Source organism: Lutjanus erythropterus, chromosome 23 (genome assembly GCF_056507025.1).
Source record: "Lutjanus erythropterus isolate fLutEry1 chromosome 23, fLutEry1.hap2, whole genome shotgun sequence".
In the NCBI taxonomy this organism is placed as follows: Eukaryota; Metazoa; Chordata; class Actinopteri; order Lutjaniformes; family Lutjanidae; genus Lutjanus; species Lutjanus erythropterus.
Genome location: NC_139339.1, coordinates 24,009,539 through 24,034,046, shown reverse-complemented (window position 1 = coordinate 24,034,046; position 24,508 = coordinate 24,009,539). Strand labels below are relative to the sequence as shown.

Here is a 24,508-nt window from a genome sequence, read left to right as displayed (position 1 = left end):
TGTGGCTACATCACATAAAGCGCCACAGTTGAATGCTAATGTTCCACAATCACCTTGGATTACTGAATTGTGGCTGCTCACATTTTATTACATACTCAAATTCATAATAACAATATTTTACCAGAGTTTAATAAATTATGCAGAGTTCAAAGAGCTATGTAGGAAAGACCGGTCCAGACACTGGAAAGGCTCTAATTTCATTTAAAAACATTCCTCACTCTTGCAAGCACTATCAAATTAAAACAGTCCACTTGAACCCTTTTTATAGTGCAGAAAACACTTCCCCGTTCATCAAAATTGACTCTTCAGTCTGACATCAGGCGGGGAATCAGGAGCGACACTCCCTGAGGAGATGCCATGCTGACTAGTGGCCGAGGACATAATTGGGGGTGCCAGCTTGAGAGGTTATTTTGCCTTTGATGCCCTCTGAGCTTGAAGGCACTTTTCCAGGTGATGCCCTGCTGCTTAGAGAATTGCTGAGGTAGAGATGTTATAAGCCCCAGATGAGTGGTGTTGCAGCGATGCTACGTTCAGGAGGTTTCTTCAGAGTGCATGTTTTTAAAAATAGCATTGAAAACAGGATCAGATTTGGATAAGCCGTTAATGGGCCAAGAAATGTCTTTGAAAAACACTGGAGGAAATCCACAGAATTGTTTCAATGTGTTCTAATAGCTTCAATACCTGAAATAATTCTATACAAACATATTTCGGCACTTGTTTTCTATGATGCTTTGCTAGATGCTGCCAGTTGTTCTGCTACAAAGAGGTACAAGTCATAACAGGAAGAACTATCTCTTTCAGAAGGTACAACAATGCCAAATAACACCAGAAAGCATCCATTTCTTCATGCAAACTTGTAGACTCAAGTTTTTAATTACTAATCACTGGATCCCTGCTTTGAATTATTTTGTCCACTTCAGTTCAAAGATATTGTTTGACTTATTGATTCATGCAGAACATCAAGAGGAGGTCAAGACAAAGAAAGAGAGAGAGAGCAGGAGGCAGGAATGCCATGAACACCCAAAATTTGATGTTCTGCACAATACTGTGAAACTCCACTGTTGAGACTGTGGCTGACAAATAATGAGAACCTTTACTATGAAGAAGTCCCTGTAGTCCAAAGACGCCGACACTTTATATCAGATGTTCCCAACTTTCTTTGTCCAACATATCCACACAATCCAGTAAGATTAGCTCCCCCTTCACCAACTCCTGGCTGTCCCAAATGTGTTGTTTTAAATCAATTTTAGACTGAATATAAATTAACACAATAATAATACAAATCTGAATATTGTTAGGACAAATTTTCTGTCCAGTGTCTACCCTCTGTCTCAGCCAACGTCATCTTGAGTGACCCTCAGAAGGATTAATGGTTGGATATAGCTGGATGGATGGATGGATAACCTTTTCACAATAGAGATATTAATACAAAAAGTGTCTGACTTATGATGTCTGACTTGTTTCTAGTATATTTTGGTGAAGTTTGAGGTACGCATACCTCTGGTTGGATTGGGTAGGAGTACAAAACATGCACCTGCCTAGCAAAACTTTTTTTATGAAGTGACAACGCTGTGCTTAAACTTCAGTTAGGTTTATGGCAGGGTTGTTCATCCATGCATTTTCTTCCACTTAATCCGGGGTTGGGTTGTGGTGGCAGTGGGCTAAGCAGGGTATTCCGGACATCCCTCTCCCCAGAAATGCTTTCCAGCTCTTCGTATGGAATTCCGAAGCATTCCCGGTAATCTGTTTTCTGTGTCCACCCCTAGTTGGATTTGCCCGAACACACCTAATGAGGCATCCTAATCAGATGGCCAAACCACATCAGCTGTTTCCTTTGAATGTGAAGGAGCACTGAGGATTGGGTTAAAAAAAAGTGCTTAATTAAGGTTGGAAAATAGTGTAGTCTGGGTAAAATTGGTACTTTGTTAAGGTTAGGAAACTGCATGTTGAAAATGTTGACAGTCACTTGGAAATTCTACAGTTCCTTCATTTTGTTGACCTGTCAATCTGTCCTGATCTTCTCATGACTTGACTGATTCTGTCACTTTTCTTGCGAGGACAGTCTCTTTCAGTCCCTTCAGTGCAAAAAGCTCCGGGTCTGGTTTGACATTGATGATCCAGTACAAATGTGTGAAAGATATATTATAGGACTTCTTTTGTGGACATGTAGCCAAACTAACAGAAGCCTGGCCTTATTTCTATGATGTCTGTCAAAGATCAAGCAGGTAAGTACCATTAGAAAGGAAGCTTTTTGGTCTAAAATCACTTTTAACATATACTCAGACCTTCACTGAGACCACACACTCAGCACTCAACAACAAAAAAAGGACTTGTGCAAACACTTGCCCAGCTGACAGGCCTCTAGAGACGACTGTTAAAGAAAATTGCTGAGGGAGAGCATGCTGAGCCTCCGGTCTCAAAGTTTATTTACAACTCCATTGGCGTTGAAGTGTGTCAAGGGTCCTCGGGAGCCCTCTCCTGCAAAGGGGTCTTGAGCGGATCTTTAATGGAGCTCTCAATGAAGCGATGGCGAGAGAGAAAGAGAGGGTGACATTGTCTCCGTCTGAAGACTCACCTCTCTCTAATTGCCTCAAGTCCTATTGATTACCCGCGGCCCCTCACACCTTTTCCGTGTGATCCCTTCACACTGTGTGTAATCCCCTCACAGAGCTTACAGACCCCACCCGTTTGCTGTTTTCTGATGTGATTAGCAGTATTGATCATAGTGCGCTCACGTATGTGTGTTTGTATGTGTGTGGGGGCCTCTAACGGACGTGATTGCTCATAATTTGGAAGCTGAAAAGAAGGAAGTAAACACATGGCTGCATACTGATATTTAGTTAGAAGGATCAAAGTGTTTGATGATCAACTCTGCACACAAAGTCCACACAAACAGCCTACATCCACTGCCTTTCGTATAAGAATACACACCTAGACTACTCTACAGAAACAACACACACAGGCTACATCCACATTATTACATTCATCTCCGTCCAGACGGGTGTTTTGGCACCATTTCATACATAATCTTCGTCCATACTAACATGCCTGAAAATGCATGTCACGTCATCATTCATGGACACTGGACATGTGTGTGTTGGTGTAAACATGAAGTAATCAGTTGACAAAACAAAAATAAAATGTGACTGCTGTTTACACACACCTCTCGGATAATGACACAAAAAAATAATTACAAAACATTAGCTGTGGCATTGTGCGTTTCTGGCTTTCTTTTCCATGATTATATTTTCAATATCCAATATTAGCCACACTAATAGCAGGCTAACCACAGTTAGCAACTAATATATAATAGCCACACTAACAGGCTAAGCAAAACTAGCAACTAACATATTATAGCCACACGAGCAGCAAGCGAACCACAGCTAGCAACAAACACATAATAGCCACACACACTGCAGGCTAACAAAAGCTAGCATTTAACATATAGCCACATTAACAGTGGGCTAACCACAGCTAGCAACAAACACGTAATAGCCACACTAACAGCAGGCTAACCAAAGCTAGCAGCTAACATATATTAGCCATACTAACAGCACACTAACCAAAGCTAGCAACTAAAATGTAATACCCAACTAACAGCAGGCTAAACAAAGCTAGCAACTAACATGTAATAGCCACCATAAGAGCAGGCTAACCAAAGCTAGCAGCTAATATATGATAGTAACAATTACAGCAGACTAACCACAGCTAGCATCTAAGATATAATAGCCACACTAACAGCGGGCTAACTAAATCTAGCAACTAATGTATAATAGCCTCCCTAACAGTGAGCTAACCATAGCTATCAACTTACATAGTAGTTAACTAACTGCAGTCTAACCAAAGCTAAAACATATAACATATAATAGCAAAATAACAGCAGACAAACCACAGCTGGCACTTACTGTAAGATATAATTGCCACACTAACAGCTGGCTAACTAAATCTAGCAACTAACATATAATAGCCACACTAACAGTGAGATAACCACAGTTTGCAACTAATATGTAATAGCCACACTAAGGGCAGACTGACAAAAGCTAGCAGCTAAGATATAGTAGCCATATTAACAGCAGGCTAACCAAAACTAACAGCTAATAGCAACAAAAAGGAATCCAGTGTCCACACACAAACACATATTTATGAATGACACAACTTGTCAGACTAGTCCAGATGCATAAATGTTTTTCTGGAGCGTTATCTTTTCCCTTGTCACTTTTCATGCTAACTTTGTAAGTTGCTGTGTTAGCCGTGTCATGGTGTCCTGTCAGCAGCTCAACACAGCCAGAATAAGACACAGTAAGCCCAAGAGTAATGCCAAACTGCAGTTGTAGAAAAAGAAGACAGATAACGGATGCTGCGATGTCGAATAAAACAAGTCATTCAATGGCAAGTTTATACCCATCAGTACATGGTAGTACTCACATTAGCTGCAACATGCTACCTTTGGGTTAACCTCTGAAATAACAGCATAAACCATGACAAAACTTGCAGGTTCTAAGTTTGAAGTCAGGTCACGGACAGCTGGTATTGATCTGTCTTTGAGCTTGACCTGTTACTGGCCCCCATAGGCTGTTGTCAAATTTTCTGAAGCATTGATTCATTCATTTAACACACACACCAAAGTGTAGAACAAGAAGAAAACACATGAACTTAGCGGTACTTGCCAACTCTTGTGGTTGGCTTGTCAATACCGTGATATTTCATATTTGCAGTTATTGTGAGAGCCCAACCTACAGCCACTACCATTCGCACAAGAACACACACCTACTCCACAGCAACGACACACACACACTGATTCCAGCAAGCAGCAGCTAACCTGAGCTTCCATCACCCCCCTCCTGCCAGGCCTGGAGGTGTGTTTAAGCAGCAGCTTGATCCCCAGCTCATATTACCAGACATCCTACTGTCACAACACACACTCTCACCGCCAGTCACTCTCTCTCCCTCTCTTTCTATCTGTTTCTCTCTCTCTGTCTGTCCCTCAGGGAAATTAAGATGACTCCATTCCCATGCAATTAAATGCTCTCACGCTGTCTGGCCTCTACTATCCCGTGTGTGTCCTGTGTGTGTGTGTGTGTGTGTGAAGAAGATGAGATGGCAGATCCTGCGCAGACATTTGTGGAGTGGGGGACTGGAGCAGAAAGTGAGAAAAGTGACTACATCTAATCTCCCTCTATCTCTTCATCGATTGGAAGAACCCTGGACCTTGGCGATAACGCCTGCCAATTAGACAGGCCGCCACAGTTGGCAATCCAGTCGTATCTCAGCTTAAGTCACCTACTGTACCTCTTGGCTCGCGCCTCAGCTTATCAGCTGCATGCTTTTTTGAAATTCACTGGAGTTCAGAACCCGCCTGTGGACTGGATAACTGGAATGTGTGTGTGGGAGTGGTGCAAGAGTGCAAAAATATCAAGATATTGGGAAAAGTGCAATTCAAGATCAGCAGCATGTAGAAGCACCACATGCGCTGACACAAAAATTCTCAACCAGAGGAAGGATGCATTTGAGGCACTTGCTTACATATTATTTGCCATGATGAAAGCCCTTAGATTTAGAATCTATGTGTCATTATGCACCTTTCAAATTATGTGTGATGGCTTTTGTTTTGTCTTTTTATGAGACAATTCGAGGGAAAATTGGTGCATTCGATTTGTTGCTTTCAGCCTATTCATTCCCAGTGTCCCTGGGTCGCAGCCACGGGGTGTAGGAGGATACCCTGTGTGTTCCTGTCAGAGTGTCTTTTTCAGCCCAGTATCCCTATTTATTCGTTCATTTTGGATGGCTGGCTGCAGCATCGAAAGCTAAGGTTCAGTGCCAATGTAGGAAGGAGGAAGTAGCGTGTGCTATGTGTAGCAAAGCAGAAAATAAGGGCCTGGAGGTCTGGGTGGTGGATGGGCATATAGGACTTTCATACAGCGGGCTGATGTTTGCATCCTGGTGCAATCCAGCACTTGATGTTTGCTGTTGTTTCTAACCACAATCTTAAAGTGTTTAAACATGCACTCCACCATTTGACCTTTCCTATGTCCAATCCCTTTTTGCTCTGTGCTCCAATAACAGTTGATCAAACTAGGTACCTCAGTCAACTTTCTCTTTTTCTGTGAAAGCGACTTACAGTATAGGCTCATACAAGTCATTTAATGTTAGCAAAACAAGGCTAGTTAACTTGCAAAGGAATGATTGCTAATTAGCTAGTGTTTTGCTAAATTTGCTCATTTAAGATGGAAATATAGGTTTCTTTTCAGCATACCAACGTAGCAACTTTGCTCAACTGTCAAAAACAGTTGTTTAATGTTTGTGGCTCAGAAGTAGCCTGAGAACCAGTGACATCATCAGAGTTATTTCTGTGAATCCAGGTTTTTTGGGAATGACTCATATTAAGTGTTAAATGTCAGGATATCTGAGCCTGTGCTGCTTCCATTCTGACAGTTTCTTAATCTATCTCTGGTAAGTGCCCCAACTTTATGGAAATACAGTACAAAATTAGTATCGTACCCCTTTAAGTTACCTAATTTTAAACATAAATTAGCCATAATTTACTAACCTAACCTTAAAGGAGCCACAAAGTATGTAAGAACTGGGCCAGCATATCACCAGAAAGGTGATATGATGTATGAGCTTTGGACCACCTGGAGGAGGTTATCAGGCCCTGGTCAGGGGGAACCAGCGGGGTTTGACACCAGAACCAGAGTTGGGTAAGTGGTCAGCAGAACCGGGCTCTGCGGACTGCCAGTGAGCACAGCCAGTCCTGGACCAAACGCAGCCTCCCCAACCAACCGAGGCCAGACTGACGACAGGGAGTACAGTACCAAGGTGATTTGCAGCGGCTCTGACCAGGACTCTAAGTCCGGGGACAACAAAGACACAGCAGGTTCAGGAAAGGGAAAGGGACAATAGAAAGCTTGGGCATCAGTTAGTGCCCACTTCTGGAGGCCTGAATGAAGATTACGACATGGTCAGTCCTAGGGTGCCAGGGGCCAGGCCTGGCAAAAGAGGGGAAACTGGACACTACAGTGACTCACTATCGCCTCTTGAGGTACAAAGCAATATTACATAACCAATCCAAAGCTAGCTGGTTATCATTCATATCTCCACTACACAATACATACATGACATTCTGTCAATGATTTTAGGTAATTTTTGAACGTTTTAAACTAAAATTCTTACATATACATTATTTAACTGTATTGTAGTTGCCATGCACAGATTTTGAAGAGAGTTAAAAAAAGTTGACACAGGAGTATTAGTTAATGTTTTCACTGCAAAGTTCTACCTGACAAAGGTTTTTTATACTACCAGTTTCAGACCACAACATCATATATTTTTGAATCTTACATAAAGGGGCTTTAATAATTTCAAAGTGTCAATTCATCCAAGACACAAGAAAAGAAATTTTCTTACTTGCTGCAGATTCTTTTGTGCCAGTGCAGTGGATTTGGGAGAATTGTCTCTTTAAGGTGGTTTAAAAGAGTATTTTTTTTACTCTGATAACTCAATATTCATAATATCAATGAATATTTTGCCTCAATGCTGGAGTGTCTTATCTAATTTTAACCAGCCATTTGTCTTTATATCACTTTCTCAAATCACACATCTTTAACTAGATGTCTTATAATTCCAACACAGCCTGCCAGTGTAAATATTCATTTAGGCCTCCAGCTCACTCTTTCAACAACACGCCAGAGCAGAGCTTTTCATTTCCTCTAAAACTGTCAGTTTTAGAAGAGAAGCACTGCAGTAGATTTCAGCCAGCCCATGGAAAACACAGTGTTCTGCTCATTAATGGATACGTCCTCCTACCTTTTTCTTGTTGGTCGGGCAGATGTAGAAGCTGGTCACCACGATGGTTGTCCCAGGCATCAGGTTGAGTTTGGTGTAGGTGGTGCCGTAATCAGTAGACCTAAATGCGGGAAGACAAAAACGAGAAAAAGTAGCAGTTAATTACTTTAGACTTGATTTGACAAAATAAAAAATAGACTTGCAACCTTATTTGGACACCAGTGGACTTCAATTTGACCTGAGCCTTTTGATTTGTCAAAACCCAAGACCAAATTAAAAAGCATGCTATTTAAAAAGTGTGCCACCCATCACTTAATTTCCCCCGAGTTCCAGAGTCAACTAACGTTAATGCTATTTATTACCAAAAAGCTGACACTTAATTAGCCAAGATTCCTTTTGTTTGAATCAATCCAAAAGCATCCAGGAAAGAAACCATCACAGTAACATTATGTTGCTGAGCTCCAATTGGAAAAAAATGATACCAAATATAATTTTGCTTGCACACAAAAACTAGAAAGTTGTCAACAAAAAATGACTTGCATTGCAAAACGTGTGAGTTGAGAATTACAAACGGAGACACAGCAACTTCCAGTTTCATTTGACATTTGAAATGACACAGTGGAGCGAGGCTAATATCAACATAGTGAGCTTATGCTTAGCTAGCATTAGCTTAACAGCTAATAAACTTTGTAAATCTATGACACTGGAATTATGGTGTAATTATTGTATTGTACTTCAAACTCAAAGCTTAGGACTCGTCAGCCTTGACTTGGGACTTGAGTGTGAAGACTTGAGACCTACTTGGGACTTGAAAAACAATGATTTTAGTCCCACATCTGGCAGTTAGAAACAACACTTTTTCAATATTTTAAAGAGGTTGGAAACTGTTGCATAACGACTTATTTAGGTCTTGACTATCAAAGTTCAGGACTTGGGACTATATTTGAGATTTCTCAGTCTTAACTTGGGACTTGTCAGTCTTGACTTGAGACTTAGTTGGGACTTGCAAAACAATGACTTGGCTCCACCTCTGGCAGTTTGTCAGGAAATTTTTAACAACATTTTTGTGGTCATTTCCTTTTGTAATGGTTTCCTGATCTGCACCATATCAATAGCAAAAGACATAATAGTAATGACTCAGAGAATAGGACCTCTAAAAACACTGGTGCACATACAATATGTTGATAGTTCATTATATTTTATTACTTTTCTTGGTTCCATTTCGCCAAACTGTTCCTATCCTGCATATTAAAACAACAGCAGCTCCCTGAAAAGCCTTTGCGTTGACGGAAGGAGATTAAATCTGCAAAAAGGCCTGGGAAAAGGCGACCTGCTTATTCTCTCAAACTGCCCTCAAGGCACTGTTTCGGCTCTCTGTTCATCATATTACCACTTTGTGGTCCGCGGTCTGAGCTCAGTGACAAATCAGAAATGGCTGGACAACCTGTCATTGCCACGACGATGCAAAAACAGCCTCGGGGTAGCAATGAAGTACCGGCCAATCCTCAAATCTGGCAGCGTTAAGAGCAGGTACGGACCACTGTGTATATGTGTGCGTATGTGCGTGTGTGTTTGAGATTGATAGCCAGCTGCTGGATTGTTTCTCCAGTCCAGCTCAGTCACAGCCACAGAGCAGAGTGAAGGGGATTGTTTGTGACAGCTTTTGAATAACGGCACAGGTTGCAGCTCAGCAAGGCTGAAAAAAGGTGACCGCTTATGGATAATTAATGTCTCAAATTTCTGCAGCTAATACAGGAAACATTCTCCCCAACCACGTAATGTAAGTGAGGGAGATTAAGACTGCAAATACTGATTATGACGGATTAAGAAACTGAGGTTGCACTTTATTTTATAGTACACTAATAAGACGTACCAAACCATATTTTGTATCAAATTAGACACAAACTAGGGTGTATTAGATGCTTTATTAGACCATTATCAGACTTCATTTGAGCGCAATTAGACACACATTACAACAGAACTGTACTGTACGCTAAAGTGAAATCAAATATATGCTTCATGAGACAAAATTTCTTTATATGGTCCCAAACAACAAGCAGAGTAGCCAAGACCAGTGCTTTGGCCAAATCACATTATCTGCCTACAGCATTCCAATAAGTATGTCTGTGCAGTTATTCTATCTCCATACTTTTGACCTGTACTTGGTAGATCTGCTTCACATATTATTCTTAAATGGACAAGGACCAGATCTGTGAATTCACTTTATTTTACTTTATTTTTCAAACTACCATGCAAGAAAGTTTGTTAAGGGTCTAACAGTGAGAAATAATACACTTTAGTTTACAGTGCAGTTCTGTTGTAATGTGCTTGTAATTACCCTCTAATAAAGTCTAATAAGGGCGTAAAAGTAGGGAACAATACAATTTAGATTACAGTACAGTTCTGTTGAAATGTGGCCCAAATTTCCCTTTCCAAAAGTCTAATAACATCTAATAAAGGGTTTAATAAATACTGTCCAATAAAGTGTATATTATTTCTAGTTTTTGTCCAGTTTGCTACAAAGTATGACTCGTTATGTCTTATTAGTGTACTGTAAGATAAAGTGGGACTGAAACTGAATTTATCTGAGGAGTAAACAAAAAAAAAAAAAAAAGCAAATATTAAAGCTACTGTATTTGCATTTGCTTTTTCTGGTGTGCGGCTTTTTGACAGCTCTCTGGGGCTAATTTTGAAGGCAATCCGAAGCACACAGGAAAGGAGATGCTGCAGCATTTAGCCGAGGCTTGAAGGTTCAACAGGAGGGAGCCTGGAAGAAGAGGTCTTGATGAAAGAGAATGATGAGCTAGCACGTCAGCCTGGTTAAGGATGAGAGGATTTACTCCTTCGCGCGGTGGGGCATCAACCACCGACAGACACACACACAATGAGACACGTACACACCCGAAGCCCTGCCAAGCCATTCAGCAATCAGCTCTCCCAGAGTGCTCCGCTACAGCTGGAGAAAATGGAGTGGCATGGCAGGGGTGAGCTATTTCTCCGCGGTGAGCTGGCAAGTGTTTTCATCTTCCTCTCCGGCCTGTGCGCGGTGTTTAACCCAGGATCACTTGGAGGACACGGACAGATCTAGTGCTGATGGCTGTGTTAGCCGCCAGAGCTCGGGTGCTTATCTCAAAAACCCACTTGTGGATGGAGTGAAGGCCTGCTAGGCCCGGTTTGTAGAGGTCCACTGACAGACTGGATCATCAGGAGTGCAGACACCACGCTGAGCAGTCAGAATCAGTCGTAATGAGTCAGGAGGATTTTATTCATTTTGTATTTTTGAGTGTGAATTCATATGTGTTATACTCTCAGTGTCAAACACATATTTTAAAGGACCATAACCATGACTCAGCTTTGCCTTATTTGGCCATTTTTTGAAGCATAACCCAAGTTTTCAGATGGATTTCCTACCTTGCAGGCAGTGACTAGTTTCATTTCATGCCAGTAAATGTATAAAAATCATCTTACAGTAGCTTGAAACTGCTTTAGGCTGCAAAGAGCAACTTTTTTAAAACACAACAAACTATCAAATTCAAGCTATTCAAGAATTTAAGTGTGCGATATTCATGCAAATGTCCTTTTTCGATAGCTGAGTCTTTAAGCCGTAATAATCGTTTTTTTATGGCCACTTTCTCTGCGGCAAGGTAACTGTTCCACTAACACGGAACTGCCCCTGTTATGGTTCAAGCACCCAGTATTTCCAAAAAATAGTCTGATTTTAAAACTTGATTCCTATCTGGAACCAAAACATAGCAGGTTTTCCTTTTGAACCAGAGTGGGTGTATCATATTCTGCAGGTCACTGTGCATTGTGCAGCGCCCTCTTGTGATGACAGTGGTTCAAGTCAAACTGGTGGAATTGCGGGATTGATTTTAAACAGAACCACATCAAGAACCAGAGCTTATCCGGTGAAAAGGGCCTGGGAGGATACTGCATGGAAACACCAAACAATAGAATGGTCCACTGTAGCAATCATTTGGTTCCTTGAAGAGAGTTCTTCATGATTGATGTGATTGTCAGGGTTCTTTGTATTGTATTACAAGAAGGTTCTTGGTAGAACCCCCTGGAAAGGTTCTGGATAAAAACCCTTGGAATATAAAGGTGTTTTCAGTAGAACCCCCTGGGTGGGTTTTAGATAAAGCACTTGAAATATGAAAAGGGTCCAAGGACCTTGAACAGAACTGGGGTTTTATTGAAAACACACCCAGGGGGCTCTATTGAGAACCCTTTTATATTATGGTACAAAACAACCCTTGATGAAAGAATTCTTCAAGGTACTTTTCTTCAGAAGCAAATGGTTCTGGGTAGAATCTCAGCCCTCCAGAAGGAACTGTGCCTTTTCTGTAAGATATAGTAAAAACTCCAAGTTGTTGAATTTTGTAAACTGATCGCATTATTTCACCAACATGCACTGACCAATGCACAGCACAGTATTCTGTATGTATATGTACATCCTATGTATTTGTGTACATGACATTGTCAGGTATAAACTAGTGATCATCTCTGTTTAACACAGAGGTCTGCAAAGTCTTCTCCCTATTACATATTCATAGTGCTTCGTTAGCAGGAGTGTAATGAGTGGCCAGGGTTGGGGTGGGCCTCATGCCCAGAAACACATCTCAACATCTGGACGCTGACTGTTCACACTTCATGCCCCATGTTTCTATCCTCATTAGCCCTCACTACCAAGAGTCTGTTACCATGGAGGCTGCTTCTTTACATCCATCTGCTGGCAAAGGCCAAAGGTGTGGGGCAGTTTTGGTCAAATGATGGAAGCGACTAAAGACACATTCAGGTTTTGACGTGTCGGTTCGTGTAATATATTCAAACATATTCTACCTTCTACCTATACCCAACAAAAAGGGTTATACCTAGAGCCATTTCTGAAAGGTTTTACATAGAACTCTGATGCAAGGGTCTACAGAGAACCCTTCTTTGGTGTAATAGTTCCACCCAGAACCCTCTCTACTAAAGGTGTTAACAAGGACCCAACCAGGGGGTTCAACTGAGAACCTTTTAATAGTCCAGGGGTTTTATCTAGAACCCATCGGGTTTTATCTAGTACCCTCCCAGGGGGTTCTAACAAGAATCTTTTTATATTTCAGTGGTTTTATCGAAAACCCACCCAGCAGATTCTACCAAAATCCATTTTATATGACAAAGGTTTCATTCAGAACCCACCCAGGGGGTTCTAACAAGAACCTTTTTATATTCTAAGGCAGATCTGGGCAAAATATGGCCTGGGGGCTGGACGTGGCCCACTGAAAAGTTTCATGTGGCTTGCAAGGCCATCATGGAAATATGAGAAATTAAAAATGTAGCAAAGACAGTAAAAAGCATTTTGCTTACCATTAAACCATTATCAGACCTTTATTTTGAAAGGGGTCAGTTCTTTGTACATTGGTATTGATAAAGAACAGGATCTTTTATATTAAACTATAACTTTATTCACTCAATGCTGTACATCCATGTTGTTTATGTTGTTCTTCTATTTTTGCTGCTACTACTTGTGTGTATCATGCATGGTACACTGTAAAACATCAAGTTTTGGACATTGCCAACAAAATATTAGCCCACAATTCATCACACGACAATTCAGAAAGGGTGACCAACAGTAGAAGAACCCTATATAGAACACTTCTGACTATTCCATTAGAGATGGGTCCATTATTAGGACCTTATATCATTTGTGTCTGGCCCAAGGCAGGCTGATCAATTTCTCATGTGGCTGCCCATGAAAAATAATTGCCCACCCGTGGTTTCATCCAGAAACCCACGCAGGGGGTTCCACTGAGACCCACTTTATATTCCAAGTGTTTTATCTAGAACCCACCCAAGGGGTTCTACCAAGAAGCCTTTTATATTATGGTACATCAACCCTTGAAAAAAGAGTTCTTTGAGGATTTCAACAATCCATGAATAACGTTCTTTTAAATGAGGTTCTGTGGATGAAAATGATTCTTAACGGAACCCTCAGTCTTACAAAGAACCTTGGGTGGACCCTTACTTTAAAAAAAAGGGTTCTTCTGAAGCAAATGGTTCTGCCCTTTTGGAGCATTTTTTGATAACAGTGTATTTTTCAAAAACCCTGCCTAGTAGCCACATTTATTATATGAATGATTGTGTTTAGTCATGTGTGAAACAAAAAGTGCACCAAAAAAAAAAAAAAAAAAAAAAAAACATTCCCAAGCAGAGAGGAGGAGTCACAGGGCAATGGTGAGACATTGCACCACTAATAAGGCTAATTTAGGGGGTTGGGTGAGGGTTGCCGTGGAAAGTCAACAGTCCCGGCACCTTATATGGCGAGAATAATGATGTTGAGTTAATAGGGGAGCTCATTTTGTACTGTCTGCCATCCAGACCTTTGGATTAATAGACTGGTAAGAAGCTATCGTAGATTAATGAGGAATAATTACTTTGAGACAGAGTGGGGAGCAGATGAGAGGGGAGATGGCGGAGCATAGGGAGGAGGAGAGGGGTGAAGGGTTGTGACTAAAATTTAATCTATTAAAGTCAATGTAGCCCCCAATCCTAGCAAAATTACATATTAGCAGAAAAGTAGGGCAGCAGGGCACATGCAGAAAGAATTACCCTTTTTTGTACAATTTGTACAAAACAGTATTACAATTGGATGTGTCAATGCCAGTCAGTTCAGGAAAATAACTTCCAGAATCTTGCCTTCAACCATCACAATCACAACATGGACGAGGAAACGTTCAATTCTGATACACAAAGATTTAAACAAGTTGCCACAGACACAAGCCATTTGGTGGAGGCCATACAGCCGAAATAATAACAGTGGAAGGACTTAAACTGCTAGAATACTGAGGTAAGAGCGGAATAACAAGAGACAGGAAAGAGAAGAGGAAGGCAGACATGGAAGCGTCTGCAAGAGTGGATGTGACAGAGACAGACAGTGCGGGTGAAATTGTATTTTCCTTGATGCGCTTGAGAAAACAGAGAATGTGGAAGCACTTTAGGGCGGCGACAGGTGCTGATTCAGATTTAATGTCCTAATATGTCAAGGTTGCTCCCGGCGCCTGACGTCTCAGTGAAGACAGATCGAGAGCGTCAATGGAACGTGTGACGAGGCGGAATACCGAAATGTAGAAAAGGTGGGAGCCCTCTAATAAAATAAAGGTGCTAGCTTGAACGATTAAGTGTTCTTCAGCTTGTCACAAAGGAAATTTTCGAAAAGGTTTCACTTAGAACCCACTATGACACTTTCAACAGACACCATCCTATGGTGTAATGGTTCCACCCAGAACCTTCCCTGGCCCCTTTTGAACCAAATGAGCTTCTAATTCTGTTCAAAATCCTTGGAACCTTGGTGCTATCTAAATCGGGCCACATTTCCACCAGTTTAGAGTGGAACCATTGTAGTCAATGATGTTATCAATAGAGGGCACAATACAATGCACAACAACTTGTAGAATATGACACGCCCACTGTGGTTCCCAAGAAAAACCTGCTATTATTTAGTTCCGGTTGTGAACTAACATTTCAGGTTCCAAAGCAGTTTGTTTTTGCTGGGAATGCTCAGAATGGTGCAAAATTAGGTGCCTTGAACTGGAAAGAGGCTAATCCATGATGGTGGAAAAGGGCTGAGCGTTCTATTCAGGGGGTTTGACTGAGAACCTTTTTATATTCCAAAGGTTTTATCTAGAACCTACCCAGGGGGTTCTACTAAGAGCCCTTTTATATTATGGTACAAAGAACCCTTGATAAACCATTGACAAAAGAGTTCTTCAAGGATTTGAACAATCCTTGAAGAACTCTTTCTCCCAAAAAGGGTTCTTTAAATGAAAAGACTTCTTAACCTTGTCTTACACAGAGCCCTTACTTTAAAAAGGGTTTGAAGAGTTGGGATCACTGTTAGAAACAATGGTGCTAACTAGAACAATAAGGGGTTCTTCACTTTGTCCCATAGGAGAACTCTTTTTGGTTTCTGGTATAACCTTCTCTAAAGGTTCTACTTGTCAGGGGTAAGGATTATACCAAGAACTATTTGTGAAAGGTTTCACCCAGAACCCTCTATGAAAGACTCTACAGAGAACCCTGCTATGGTGTAAAGGTTCCATCCAGAACCCTCCCTGGGTATTATCTAGTAAACCAGCCTGTATTTCCATCTGTTTTGAGTGGAACCGTTGTAATCAGAGATGTTATCAACAGAGGTTCTAAGCTGGTTTCTTTGTGGTGGAAATGCTCAGAATCGTTCAAAGTTCTTGAACCAGAATGGGGCTGGGTCCATGTTGGTGGAAAAGGATCTCCTGAGGGTTTTATCCAGTTTCAATCTGGAGCCTTTTTATATTCCAAGGGTTTTATCTAGAACCTGCATAGGGGGTTCTATAGGGAACCTGTTTACATTATGATACAAAGAGCTTTTGACAAACCCTTGATGACAGAGTCTGTCAAGGGTTTTATCAATCCTCTCTTCCGAAAAAGGTTTTCAGGCCTTCAGGAAGAACCCTTTTGGAACCCTTATTTCTAAGAGTGAATGATAAGGATGAATTTCTGATAAGTCCTCTGGATCTTCAGCATAAGATTGAAATAGAAGTGTGTCCTTTAGGCATTTCTCTGCTAACTGTGCATGCACGTCAAGAGATATCTGCTGTCAAGAGCTAAGCTAATACTTTGAAATGGGTTCAAACATCGGTTTGCATGTTAAAGATGAACCAGAGGACATGCACAGAAGCTGGATACGTCCTGACATGCTGAAGGTCTGATTTCCGCGGGGAGCCGATTGCTGAGGCAGACAGATGCTGTCAGTCTGAGTCAGGCCCAGACAGCCAGACGGCCAGACTGTTAGGTTTGACGAGGCTCATCAGTGATTGGCTTACATACAGACGTCCCAGGGAGCCCAAACAGCAACTGGGGGCTCGATCGGGAAGAGAGCCAGAGAGTCCCCTGACAAGACAGAGGATTGAGTCGTATCTGCCTGCGGAGAATGTGTCATGGCTTTCGATCATCCGTTGCAACGTGCTGCACTGCCACAGACACACAAGGTTGAGAAAATCTGCAATGCATTATAACACAGCTGACAAGAGTGATGAGGCATGAGGCAAATTTGCTTCTTTGCCAAGAGAATCTTTCTAACTGCATCCCAGAAGAATTTGTGCCAAATTTCGTCCGGAGCAGGTTAAAGCTCAGGTGATGAGTGATCATAACGATCTGAGCTTGCCTATCTTTCTTTCTGAAAGAGCATGGAATTAGCAGGAGGTAGGAGAGTTTGATTTATTGCAGCAAAGGTACTTGCCATGACTAGCGTTAAAAAATACTGCTGGGAGATGGCCGCCATTAGCGTTAAAGCTGATTTACAGTGCTTAAAAGCAAGGCACCATAAATATCACCTGACGGATCGAGCTTTCAACAAGTGTGTTCACATTTTATGCTTTAGAACGACAAACATGCAGGAATTTCGTTCCATGATGCGGCTCTGTGATGCTGACACAATGAACCTGTGTGGTACACTCTTAGAAGTAATGGTTCCAAACAGGTTCTTCCTGAGATGCTGACCATTTGAAATTGAGAAGATTTTTTTTTTTGGTGAAGAAAGGGTTTGTCAGGGGTTCTTTTTGAGACTACAGGTTCAGTTAAGAACAATATTCATCCAGAGAACCCTTTTGGGAGGAAAAAGTTCTTCAAAGATTGTTGAAATCCTTGAAGAACTCTTTTATCAAGGGTTCTTTGTACAATAATATAAAAGGTGTTTTCAGTAGACTCCCTGTTTTTTTATAATATAAAAAGATTCTAGTAGAACCCTCTGGGTAGATTCTAAATTAAACTCTAAAAAGTTACTTGGTATAAAACAGGTTTCAGTAGAACAGTCTGTGTAGGTTATAGATTAAACCCTTGGAATTTAAAAACTTTCTCAGTAGAACCTAATGGGTGGGTTCGAGATGAAATACTCAGGATATAAAAGGGCTCTCTGTAGAACATTCTGGAAGAGTTCCAGATGTGGAATTTAAAATGGTCCTTGGTAGAACCACCTGGGTTAAACCTTTGGGATATAAAAGGTCCTCGGTAGAACCTTCTGGGTCGGTTTTAGATAAAACCCTTGCAACATAAAAGGGTTTCCAGTAGAACCCCTTGGGTTAGATAGATGAAAAAAAAGAGTTGGGTTTGTGTTAGCACATTTAGAAGTTGGAAAGATTCTAGATAAAACCCCTAGACAGAGTTCTGGGAGAAACCATAGAAGGGTTCTCTGTAGAACCTCTCATAGAGGGTTCTGGGTGAAACCTTTCACAGATGGTTCTGAGCTCTAGGTAGAACTCTCTGAAAGAGTTCCACATGGAAGACTTATAAAAGGTCTCACCATGAACCAAAAAGAGTTCTCCTGTGGGGACAAGCCAAAGAACACTTTATGGTTCTATTTAGCACCTTTATTCATAAGAGTGCATGATGCTAAAAACAGAAAGCGCCCTCCCATCTGCTTCACACATGGACAGGTCATCAATGCTGACCTCTTTCTGGCTCGCATCTACCTTTAAAAATGACCATTCTGCTTGACTGCAGCTGTTTTTCTTTTTAACAGATCAGGCACCTCCTCCATGCCATCTATCTGTTTATTTTCCCCACTTTTTACAGCAGTGCAATGGTTATGGATGATAAAGCTCAGGGAGTCTCAGGTGTACCCTGGACAAAGGCTTTATGGCCATCTGCTCTGGCCTGATTGTGTCAAAGCTGGGCTTTATTGACTGCAGAGTGGAATGTGGGATGATATAGTATGTCTTCCAGAGGCCTACCACATGTTGTTAACAGAGAAGCTACAGGAGAAGCAACTTTGAAAAACCTTGTTTTGGTCAAAAATGCCCATGGGAATGTTTACCACCATGATGCCTGCCCTGTCCTTTCGAGGCATTTGTGGCCCTGCCGTGATGTGGTTGTGACAGTCACAAACACAGACAGATTTTAACACTCAGTCCGCCAGTGTGAATGCTCCTTAGCTGTGAATGCTTCCAGAAAATGGCAGCGATGCAAAGCAAAGTGTGAACCTGTGTCAATAGGGACAGCAAAAAGACGACTAGTGAACTTGGGATGGCAGAAACAGAGGTGTCAGCCACACTTGTTTGCCCTTTCTTGAGTTGTGACCAATGTCTACAGAGAGACATTATGGTTCACAGGCTCATGACGGACTATAGCCTGAAGAGAAACCACGCAATTGTGCATGTTTTCATTAGAAGTATCAAAGAAACAGTCCAGATGGATACTTCTGTCAGTGAAGTCTGTGGATTATTCGAAGTAACAGGTGCACTGTTTTTGAAAAGAGATGCAACTGTTGAATTATTTTAATACAGTGTGTCAATGCAGTGTGGCTCAAGAAATGATGATCAAGAAATGATCTGTTTCCCTTATATAGTCTAAACAAACTCACAGCAGTCCGTGAAATATTTAGGAAATTTGTTACTTGATTGATTAAGAAAAAGCTGAAATTTGATCTGTAATTAAAAAAAAAATACATGTTTAATCAATAGCAATAGTATTGGCATCCATAACATTTTTTTCATTATGTCAGAACAGTAAAACGTTAATTAAAGTGTTCACGAGCGCACTTGAAAGAAGATGGGAGACTATACACTTGTAAAAGGCACTGGTTATATCTGCCTTCTGCCTTAAAAATAAAGAAAAAATAAAGGGATAGCTTTAATAACAAATGTAAAACTTTTTTTTTATCTAACTTGCTAAACTGCAACAAACCTTGACAGTACAAATAATGATGTTGTAATGTTGCAAGCAGAGAGGTTTCTGTTACAGTGAAAATAATGACAGAGTGACTGGGTGTGTTCAGTTATGAACCCTAACCCTCGCCCTGAACCTGACTCTGACCCTGTCCAATAAAAGCTGGACAACACTGCAGCAGAAAGACAATGGATCCATTTATTGAAAAAATTAGCTCCAACTGGTCTAAACAAAAAATATTAAAATGGATCAATTTCACCCAGCCAACAGGGTTTTTAATGGATCCTTCTCTGCAGTGCAGTGACCTCTCTTTTTATTTCTTTCTATTTTTATTTCTATTTTGATGTGCCCACCTGCCATCAGATTTGACGAATTTTGAAAGGCTGTTTTAAATTATTGTTTTTAATGACAGTGTGTTGTGTTGATTTGGTTTTACTCACCTTGTACACAGATTTTTTTTATTAGTACACAGCTGTACCATTTCACTGGTTCAATTTTAGCACACGGTGTTATTTAATAATAATAACACTGATGATAATAGTAATAAATATGATAATTGTAAATATCTACAGTAACTGCTTATACATAGGGGTCCTTTTAATGTCATTTATTCTATTGAAATAAGAATTTAAATAATTACCTCAGAATTAATGTTTTATGAGTGTTTATTACATTAATTATTTAAGGGGTGTGTCTTTTTTATAGTCCTACAATATATTAGTTTACTTCTTTGATATTAGTGATGTTCTTATATTTTACTTACTGAATTAATTGGTCTTGTGTGTTTCTTAATGTCTAAGTTTTTATTATCTTTTTATAGCACTTACCGTTTCACATTTTTACCTGTGTTTTTTAATATTTTAAGGACTTTATTCAAGCACTTTACTTACCCTTAGTGCATAAATATATATACAGGTGAATGTGCCAGACATTCCATTTAATTCGATGTATAAATATTTTTTTTTTTCCCTACAGAAAAACGCTTGTTTTAACAGACTTCATTTTATTTAACTTTAACAGCCGGGGGAGACCGTAAAAGTCTGGGGAATTTTTCTAAGAAGTGATGTTCCCACTGCCCCCACCTGTGCCTGTGATCTTTTTAAACCTTTTATTTAATTTACTGTACTTAGTTTTGTATGAAGGGATTTTAACCATTAATAATGGTTAAATAAAGGCCAATTTTAAAATATATCTAACACTTATGGTCCTCGGGTGTCTGTGCCCTTTGCAGAGTTTAATTAGAGTGCTACGTGTTAACCCCTACCTAACCTTAACCCTAACTCTTAACAGACCAACCCAAATCCTGACTACCAGCCCAAACCCACACAATGCAGCCCAGAACCTAACAACTAGCTGAACAACCTCCCACTCTGGCAACACTGTTTGTGATGCTAGTTTCAACTTTTTCCGTCTTTTGGTTGCTACCCAAAGCTTATGCTCTATGAACTATCTGCATGGCTAGGATACCACAAGGGATTAGTGAGGAGATGTGTGTTTTTGGTAATTTACATGAACTGATGCTTTTGCTGGGCAACTTCTACTTCTGTGAATATCAGAGTCCACTAATTACTCATCAGCATTCCCCTCCTTTATCTTGTCTCCTGATAAACTATTGAGCACCCTTTGGATTTGGAGTCCAGCCTCTCCACTTGGCATCTCTTTATCAAAGAGCTATTCGCAGGAGCAGAGGGCCTTTAAGGCACCGTCATGTGTAATTCAGCAGAAAGGATTTGGAATAAATGCACTGTATTGTCCCGTACTGTAAAGGGTAGGAGCAGACACTTGTAGAAGTGGAACTGATCAGAGCTGACAGTCACGGACGCTGTTACATAAAGGGGTCCATTCTGCAACAGATTTTGCTTATGCTGCAACCGCTCATATGGTATGATGAGAGTAAATTAGCTAATTTGCATTAGAATCACAATACCTGGCAGCAGAGGGTGGGAATATGTGGGCTACACTTCTGTTCAGCTTAGTCACTGATGCCTCAGCAGCAATTGGCAAATTGCATCTGGAAGTGCCTCCTACACTGCAAGTAGTCTGAGCAGGCAGTTAGCCAGGATACAGTGATTCATGCTCGGTGAGGGCACTTCACAGTAGCGGATAGTCTCTTGAAGTGCAGAAAACCACTGGAGCATAGTTATCAGGAGCAGGGAGCTGCTGCCATTTGAGAAGCTGCTTATGGAAGTCCCCCATGTGTTCTTTTTTCTATTTTTTCTGTTTGTACAGAGAAAAATCACACAATATGATGCATTAATTAGTCCACAGAAAAGAGGGAGGCATGGTGAAATTCAGCAGGTGGCTTTTGTAAGAGGTCGTAGTTGTATTTTTACCTCTGACCCTCCTCTCTCTGAGGCTCTACGCTGAGTCACTGGCCTCGTCCTGTCAGCTTTGATGACAATTTGTTTGGGTCCTTTTGACAAGAAGCACTGAATAAAAGAACGATAAAAAGACATATGGAGGTTGCCATGGCCTCCAGGTCTCCCTCGATGGACGGCAGTCAGCCCGCTTATATCAACACAGGCTGTGTTTGCACTTGGTGAAAGGCATTCAGTCACAGCCCTGTCCCTCCAACGTCCTCAGTTTCCTGCTGTCATATATTTTGTGCTCCACACTTCCCTTGCAGTCCATCACAGAAAGAGTCTGACTGTCCATTTGTAAGCCTACCATTGGCTGCATATATCAGGCGGCTTTCCACTATCTACATGTTGCCATTTTAGAATCCTTGTCACTATGGGAAACAAAAGCCTCAAAGCTGGCAACCTAACCTGTTTGCTAATGGAATAAATGGAAACAAGCAGCTGTTACCCTTTCTTTTGCAGGGATTGAGCTAACAATCTAACCTTGTCAGTAATGGAATGAATTAAAGCAAGCTAGCAGCTGTTACCTTTTATTTTGTGGCGACTAAGCTAGCAACTTAGCCTGGTCAATGATGGAACAAACAAAAACAAGCTGGCAGCTGTAACATTTTGCAGGGATTGAGCTAGCAGCCTAACATGGTCGCTAACAGAACTAATGGAAACAAGCTAAGCTAGCTGATGTTGCCTTTTCTTTTGAGAGGATTGAGCTAACAAACTAAACTAGTTGCTCACAGAATGAATGAAAACAAGCTAGTAGGTGTTACCTTTTGAGTGGACTGAACTAGAAACCTAACCAGGACACTAACTGAACAAATGAAAACAAGCCAGCAGGTGTTGCCTTTTCTTTTGTGGGAACCGAACAAGCAAACTAACCTGGTCACTAATGGAATGAATAAAATGAATGAATCTAGCAGGTTTTACCTGTTCTTTTGCTTGGACTGAGCTAGCAAGCTAACCTGGTTATTAATGGAACAAATGAAAACAAGCTAACAGCCATTACCTTTCCTTTTGTGGGGATTGAGCTGCTGAGATGTCTGTTTTGTTGGTCAGTTTTCATGCCTGTTTGAGTGTTGTATCTTGTGTTTTGTTCCTTAAAAGCCAACACAAGGGCTGCAAATTAGCTGTAGATGTAAGAATGGCTATATGTATCTTCCCTGTTGACTAAACAAACAAATACATAAATAAATATTTTGCAGAGGCACCATCACTACACCCTGGGATTTGCACTGCCAAAGACGAATGTGATTGGTTTTGAGAAGTACAAACAAGACAGAGTATTTTTTTTCCCCCTATAGCGGAATGATAATATGTGGAACCAGCGCTGACACAGCACTGTGGACGTCAGGCTATGTGAGACCATCACAGAAGTAATACGTGATAAATTACTCACTTGCAGTACAGTGCTGAAACTTTAGGACTAGAGATCAACGTAAATACAAATACAAGTTTCACATGCCAGTAGCTGCACCCTGTGTGCAAATCTTTGAGGATGTTCTCTTAAGTGAAGGAATAGTTTTGCTAATGACACCCATAAAAAGAGTGTGTGTGTGTGTGTGTGTGTGTGTGTATGTATATATATAAAACACAGATTACCAGGAGAAATAACCACTCCCTGGATCCCGTCGACAAAACTCTTTGGCTCTCCCAGTGAGCATAATTAGCAAAGAGGAAAACAGAAATCAGTACAAACTAAAATCCTTGAAGAGAATTCAATCTTCCTGCTCACATCCAGGATCCTTGAATGTGAAAATAGAGACATCTGAATATTATAACGATCATAATCAGATTGTAAAGTTGTCTACTTTCCAAAACTTTACTTATAATACAATATTATTATTGCAATATAATTATAATTATACCCTGGATTAAAGAAAGGGGGATTCATCTGTGACACTAAAGTTACACATGCAAATGCAGTGGAAAAAGATTTTGGATTTTGTTCGATCTTTCAGGGTCTAAAGAATTGCATTTAAGGTAGTACCTCAGGTTTTTGAAATGCTCTCTCATTATTTGGCTTTATCTTTTGCCTGTGTTTGCAGCTGTCATTGAAACTTTCTGAACCTCACAGGTTCATATCCATGCCCAGCACTCATGTTGTGTAGGTAGCAAATGTACTTGCGCCCAACTGTGAGCTCATGGGCATGTGGGTCCTAAAATGAGGTGTGGTCAGGTGCGCCATTGACCAATGCCGAATGCGCCATTGACCAACAAAAAACTGTTCAAAAGTCAATGGTGTAGTATTTTCCTGTTATTTAAAGGGTACATTATTCATTTAGTAAAATGAGACTACATAGGCAGGTTAACAGTGTGCATACACTCTGCTTCTAGAGCACTGCAGATCATAAAAATGAATGTTCCGATTAATAACAAATGATTGCAGGGACATGAAATAGAGTGAAGCATCTGCCCATTAAAAGACACTGCACATTTACACACAGCAGCTGTAACTTCACTGATTATTTAAATCTGACAGGGTCACAGTAGAACTACTTGGTTAGGGTTAGGAAAAGATAATGGTTTTGATTAAAATTACTTCCACACAGGACTTCCACCCCCCCCTTCAAAGTGCAGACTTTCTCACTCTTTATACGTCTCCTGTCATACTTATTGCATCCACTAGGGGGCGCCACATAATGGATATATAACAGACATATTAGTCGTAATAAGCTGCCTGCACTTAGGACCAA

General features: G+C 40.8%; 1 protein-coding gene across 2 annotated transcripts in view; it reads right to left on the bottom strand.

The window, feature by feature from the left end:
• The window catches only part of sorcs2 (sortilin-related VPS10 domain containing receptor 2), a 441,732-nt gene that overhangs the window by 237,385 nt on the left and 179,839 nt on the right, over nt 1–24,508 (bottom strand). For both annotated transcript variants that reach the window (XM_084711712.1, XM_084711713.1), the window contains exon 3: nt 7,804–7,903. In XM_084711712.1, the coding sequence (XP_084567838.1) occupies nt 7,804–7,903 (100 nt within the window). The remainder of the gene's footprint in view (nt 1–7,803; nt 7,904–24,508) is intronic.